The sequence below is a fragment of the Ictalurus furcatus genome, chromosome 13 (assembly GCF_023375685.1).
Source record: "Ictalurus furcatus strain D&B chromosome 13, Billie_1.0, whole genome shotgun sequence".
NCBI classification, from domain to species: Eukaryota; Metazoa; Chordata; class Actinopteri; order Siluriformes; family Ictaluridae; genus Ictalurus; species Ictalurus furcatus.
This window is the reverse complement of record NC_071267.1, coordinates 15724298-15731338: the sequence shown is the minus strand read 5'-3', so window position 1 is coordinate 15731338 and position 7041 is coordinate 15724298. Positions and strand designations below refer to the sequence as shown.

The following is a 7041-nucleotide window of genomic DNA, read 5'->3' as shown; positions in this document are numbered from 1 at the left end:
GATGTCAATGACTCTGGCAAGGGATTTAAAAAGATCTCCAAATTATTTGAAATACATCATTCCACTGTAAGGAAAATCTACAAGTGGCGACTGCCAATTTGTCCAGGACTGGCCGTTCAAGCTAACTCAGCCCAAGAGCAGACCATCTGATGCAAAAAGAAGTCTCCAAGAACCCCAAAATTTCATCACAGGATATGCTAGTATGTCTTGCAACTGTTGGTGTCAAAGTACATGCTTCTACAATCAGAAAGAGATTGCACAAATTTGACCTGCATTGGAGGCGTGCCAGGAAAAAGCCTTTGTAATACTACAGTTTGCCAATGAGCATATAGACAAAGACCAGGCCTTTTGGAATAATGTGCTCTGGACAGATAAATCAAAGATAAGAGTTGTTTGGCCACAGTAACAGGAGACCTGTTTGGCACAGACCAAAGACAGCTTTTCAGAAGAACCACCTCATACCATCTGCGAAGCACGGTGGTGGAAATGTTATGGTTTGGGGTTGTTTTACTGCCTCAAGAACTGGACAGCTTGCATTCATTGATTCAACTATGAATTCTGCATCATATCAAAGAGTGCTTGAAGATAATATTAGGCCATCTGTCCAAAAGTTGAAGTTGAACTGAAAGTGGATCTTTCAACAGGATAATGATCCTAAGCACACTAGCAAATCCACCACAGAATTGCTCAAAAAGAAGAAATTGATGGTTATAGAATAGCCTAGTCAAAACCTGAATTTGAATCCCATTGAAATGTTATGGGGGGATTTGAAATGGGGAGTACATGCAAGAAAACCCTCAAACATCTTGCAACTGAAATAATATTGCATGGAAGAGTGGGCAAAGTTTCCAGCAAGCCTCGTGGACAATTATGCAAAATGCCTACAAGAAGTTATTTCTGCTAAAGGGGGCAATACTAGCTTCTGAGGCCGAGGATGTACTTATTTTTTCCACTGAAGAACATCACATTTATTGATATTTCTGATAAACAAATGAGTAAAAAAGCTAATTTTCCTAGTACTTTTGTGTAAGTATATCAACTTCATTAATAGGCACTGTTTCAATGATGATCAAATATTTGCTTGTCCAAATATGTCAGAAAAGCCAACAATTTCCAGGGAGTGTGCTTATTTTTTTCACATGAATGTATATGTATGTATGTAAATATATTATTCATATTTGAAAACTAAATCTGTCTCTTCAGAGCTATTCACTGTTTCGATATCACACAGAGAGAGTAAAGCCTTGATGACTGAGTGAGTAAGCTGAGACTGTGCAAACACGTTACAATTAATTACTCTATTGATTTAATTCTTCAAAAGCCCTCTTCTACGATGACACTGTAATAATAGCAATTGCTATGTGCATTTCACTACTAGGGAATGAATTTACCTTTTCATAAACAAAATAATAATTTGTTTTGCTTAAATTCTAACACTTACTATGACCAAAGTTTTCAAACATCTATCTTGATTTGACTATTCATTATGGATCATTTATTTCATTTTCATTTTAACATTAAGTGGTTTTGCATCTGCTACTTCTTTTATGGTGTGTCAATTACAATAAGAAAAGAAAGAGGTTTAATAACAGCTTTTACTTACAGTGCAAAATAATCAATCAACGAGTTGGTAATCAATGAGACATTAAGAGCCCAGAATTGGAGTCTCATCCTTAGAGCTAATGCTATACAGAATTTCTATGGCCTGTGAACACAGTAAATTAAACTCATTTTATACTCTCATTTCCATGGTAAGCATTATAATAGTTACATTTATATTTGAATGTTTTCACATTACACTGAGGCATTACAGCATGTGTGATGCCCAAGTTTTGCTATGATGTGGATTAAGCTATATTATCAGCATGAAAAGATGTAAAGAGCTCAGTTTTGAGCTGAACAGAATGTACAAGGTGACATCCTGACAGCACAGGCATGAAATGTGAAGGAATGAAGTGACCCTCAGTCTTTCGTGTATCATAGAGAGAGACGATGTGGTATATTTATCATTGTGTGTCTGTGTTTGTCATGAGTAGTAAATGGGAAGGTTGGCAAGTACTTTTGTTTAAATGTGCATGTAATAAACATAGTAACCGACTGAATAAAAGTTAAGCACACAAGATCCATTTTGTAAAAATATTACTCTTTAATATAAATTATCGAAATATTTTATAAATATAAATATGTGCAAAGTTCCTTGCTGCATTTTCTGTTGTAATGCCATTGTTTTCAGGTTTTCTGATTTTCAAGCTTGCACTGTGGGTCATTAGACTAGACCTTAAGATGCCAAATCTTTATAAAAGACAGAGTACAAAAACATGTTGTCCTCTTGTGGTGACACATGTAAACATTGTCTCTATTTGACAAAATACAAAAAAGCAAGAAAGCAATAATAAGTTGAACCATAAAACCTTCCACTGACTTACAATACATTCATTTAATTGTAGACAGCAAGTGCTGTTGAAGAAATACTACGTCATTGTTACTGAATGAGGGATATGAGGCATGACTGATTACTTCTTAGCGCATACAGAAGGAATGCCTCTGGTTTGAGAGGAACACAATCCTCCATGTCAAACTCCAGGATGGGTAAATAAGGGTTTTGCATACTGTGCTTGGCTTTGTTTCACAGTATATGAACTGTCAACTCTTGGAAGTTTGTGTTGTATTGTAATATCATCACCAACATGTTGAATGTTCTATTACCATCTGAAATTTCCCAGCAAAAGAGTGACACTTTGCCTGTCAAAAATAAAGCAACAACAGTCCACTAAGCTTTCCTTCAGAGACTGCTGGAATATCAGAGGCCTCTTTTGTCTACGTTGATCCTTTGTATTGATGCATTTATAAACATCAGTCTTGTGTTGTGACCCCGCATAGTTGCCAGTGTTGACCCAGCGGTGCCAGTAGTGAGTAGCCACCCCGTTTACTTCCCCACACATGAGGCAATTATGTCTGGCAGCCTGCAGTGGAAATCTATATGTCATTTCACACAGACGACGCTAGCCACTCCCTCAAACACAGACGTCCAAAACTCTTCTTTCAACAGTCAGTGTGTCAACTGGGGATGAAACTGTGTGAGAGAGCTTTTTATTCATATAGCAAAGGCTTCAACTCAGCCATAGCAGCACATTCAACCCTTGTACTGATCACCTATCAACTGTGTTAATATTCAACAGGGTTTCTGTTTTTTCTCCAAACAGACCCAAGAACAGACTCCAAAAGTAGGAGGCTAAAACACAACGCCTCTGATCATCTGCTTTCGGTCCTGGCTGCTCTGCTGTTCATCCCATTGCATGCGAGTCCATACTTTGTGCTGTCCATCAAACAGCAACTCCCTGCCTAAGGTCAAGCTATAGCGGGTGAAGGCACAGTAGGCTACAGCTTGCCCGCAATTCTGATAGATGCAGAGAGCTTCTCAGAGCAGACGACTCATACACTTATTTAACTTCAGAGCTTCATAACACTGCACTGCTCTCCATCTTCCTGTGGGCTTTTGCTGGTCAATTCCACCACTACCCATCATACAGTTCTGTATATCTGGTTCAGTCTCTGTGCTCCAGAACCATGTAATGGTTGTTATATGGGTGCATCATACTCCTCAAGGAACTCTTGGAGCGACTGAGGCAGCTGGTCCCGTTTACTAGACACATCTATATGACCGTTAAGTGTCTTGCGGCAGAGGTGCTGCAGTGTGGACATGCTGGAGGCCAGAGGGCGCAGCAGCTCCAGTGGGATTTTCTCTCCTCCAGAGTAAATGAAGTATGTACTCCCATCTGCCCCACTGCTGCCACCTTCACTGTCCACTCCAGATGGGACTACAGACATGGCCCCTGCTTCTCTGGCAGAAGGCATATAATGATGTATGAGTTTCAGCACACAATCAAAACGTGGCACAGTTTGCAAGCTGCGTGGGTCTGTTTGCAAAAAGAAGGAGCAGGCGTCACATTGGATACGCAGGTTCTTGGTGCCCGTGGCCGTTTTCACGCTTAAGGTGAAAAAGTGGTGGTTGTCAGAGCTGTCACGCACCAGGAAAGTGCCGGGTGGCTCAGTGCTCAGCAGAGCGCTGGCCTCCTTCCCACTCACAGCGTCCCAGTAGAAGCCGCTCTCCTGCAGTTTGCGCACAGCCGCCAGAACCATCTGATACTGCGCCCTGGAGCTGAAGGTCTTGTAGCGGTGGGCAGGCAGGCGTACTCCGCCTTGGAAGGGGTTGCTGCTCATGGCGCCGTTGAGCCTGCTGTGCGTTACCATGGCGCTCTGCCCGTGCCCCGTCCCGGCTTGGGGGTCCAGGGCCGCGGGCTCGTCCCAGCCAGGGTGCACAGGCACCACGCAGCACCAACACAATGCCCAGCGCTCCGGCACCTCCTCAACATCCAGAATCAAGGATGGCTCAATGGGTATGGGATGCAGCTGGAAAAAGAAAAGGGCAAAGTGTCAATATTTGCATGTCTGATTGATGCCAGCACATCCTTGAGGGTGTCCTTAAGGTTAATAGCCATGGAGACAGATAAACTGGTGTGCAATCGACACTTTATTTTTAGTTAACTGCTGCAATACCGAGCGTGTACATCTGATACAGGCAACACTTCGATCGCACACAGGCTTTTGAAGAGAGATGTGTGAATGGGGTCCTCCAGTTCATTCTGAATGACCCATTTCCTCATTCGTGCCAAGCGGACTCTTTCTCATGTTGCAATGGAGATACTCTGAGCTGGACACAAAAGCAGAGAGGGGACAAAAGAGCCCCTTTTCATGCACTAACCACGAAGCAGCCGTAATGCTCTAGTCTTCCGAACCAATGGTGGTGGGATTTACAAACACGATCGCAGACTATTTCATCAAAGCGTCTTCTTATACCAACAGAGTATCTCCTAATAACACCACATTACATAGATACATGCACATACATACACAGTAACCGGTGTTTGTTTATTTATTTATTTAAACCTAATCTAAAAAAAGATTCCGACTCTTCCCGAAATGTAGCACAATCTAAACATACAGTACAGACCCTTAAATACCCGCAAATATACAGTCCACCTGTATGATCCGTATACGTTTTTACAATAGGACACAAAAAAGAGCAAAAAGATCAGCATTATAGTTACCTTGAAAGTCTTATCCGAGCCAATCTTGTAGTGGTGTTTAAACGGACGTCTCTCTCTCTCTCTCTCTCTCTCACACACACACACACACACACACACACTTCTGGAGCGCTCCTTTCCCCGCTGTTAAAATGGGTACTGTCGGGAAACGGTTTTATGGCAGACGATGTTGTGTAGTGTGATAACGTTCTCACGTCTCCCCCTGATGAGGGGTTAGTGGAAGTCTTGCTCTCTTCATCGAGTGGGAGCCCACTGTATTTCTGAACGGCTCCACCCACCCCTTCTCTTTCCAGTAAGCAACACACACACACACACACGCACACACACGCGCTTTCTCTCACTCACTTGGCGGACTGCCATAAATAATCAGCATGACCTTTTTCTACGAGACGATTCCTGGTATTCACACTCCTCCCTTCCCCCTCTGCTCTTCCCCGTCAGGCTACAAGGTGAAAAAAGTTGAAGCGCCCTGCAGAATTAAGCTTCACACGACCGCATTGATGTACAGTAACACACCGCTTCTTTTTGCTCTTAGTTCCCCCACACGAATTTTTGCAATTTCCTTTTATAAATCGGTCGCTCCGATGTTTTATCGCTTGGATTACTGAAAAGCTATCCGATTCCAGGAAAGCAAATATGCAGCCTATTCTACAGACAAATAAATAATACAGCTCTGTGTGTGTGTGTGTGTGTAAAGATGATCTGAAGATGTTTTATGGTAAACGTTTGCTTGTCTATACGCATATGGCTCCCATACCTATAGTCAGATTTAACATGGCAGCTCTAATTCCGTAAAACTGTCCTGTACGCCATCTATAGGATGGAGAGCAAGAGGATGCGTCCTAATCCACATACTACAGCACTACATAGTGTGTCTATGTAGTACAGCATGATGCGGTTTCGGACGTAGCCATGGATACAGGGTCTTTAGCTTTTTTTTCCTTTTGTACTGGCACACCCTAATATATATATATATATATATATATATATATATATATATATATATATATATATATATAATTATATTTTATTATATTTTATATTATATATATATATATAAATATTTTTAATAAACATTGACTAATTTCAATTATTATTACTTATTTCAGCACTCAAAGTCTAGAAAGAAAATATTAATCGTCCAAATATGCAAAATAATAATAATAATCCACTACAATACATTTCAGCGTCCATTTTGAGAACTTGTCTCTAACATATATTTTGTTTCTATATATACAAATACAGCTTTCTTTAGTATCTTTATAATCTCTCTTAATCCTCCATTTTATTCTTTCCTTTACAGAGTTATAGGCTACATCTGGGAGTACTGCAGTTCTACAGGATGTTTTCTGTGCACTCTGGGACCTTATTACGTTTTCATAAAGATAAGATAAAATGGGATTCGCACAGGCAGAAATACCTTTTGGGTGGTTCTTAAATTTGAAGCCGTCACGTGGCCATCGTTTACCGTCACCCTCCTGCTATTTTTAATAAGCACCCAGTGTTCCATGTTAGTAGTACCTCAGGCACTAACGGCAAGCTGTAATCTACCTTCTTCTTGCTACCCAGTAATTGCTGATACGAGAAATACAAGAACTGTTTGTAAACTGTAGCCTTAAGCAAAAACTGCCCCAAAGTAACAGATTGTGCTCTACACTTATATTGTCACAGAGGTCTGTATTTCACACATGAAGATCTAAAATATGGATTAGGCATATTTTAGACCTTCATATGTTAAGGCCCAGAAGGATAAATTTCAAGTTAATTAATGACTTAATAACCAAGTTATTAGATCATTATCAAGATAAATTACACATAATTGCAACAATACACGTGGCTCTTAAAATGACCCCAAAAAGATACCTTCTTGGTGAAATGCATTTTATTCGCCATGTAGTGTTTAGTGTTTTGTCCAACGCACCAAACACAGACAGCG

The 7041-nt window shown here is 40.7% G+C and overlaps 1 protein-coding gene across 1 annotated transcript in view; it reads right to left on the bottom strand.

Annotated features, from left to right (window-relative positions):
• The window catches only part of socs3b (suppressor of cytokine signaling 3b), a 6742-nt gene extending 1518 nt beyond the window's left edge, over positions 1–5224 (bottom strand). The window contains exons 1-2 of the mRNA XM_053640486.1: positions 5109–5224; positions 1–4410 (exon numbers count right to left, since the gene is read on the bottom strand). The exon at positions 1–4410 is cut by the window's left edge and continues 1518 nt beyond it. Coding sequence (XP_053496461.1) covers positions 3580–4251 — 672 coding nt within the window. The 5' untranslated portion in view covers positions 4252–4410; positions 5109–5224 and the 3' untranslated portion in view covers positions 1–3579. The remainder of the gene's footprint in view (positions 4411–5108) is intronic.
• Between the last annotated feature and the right edge of the window lie 1817 nt (positions 5225–7041).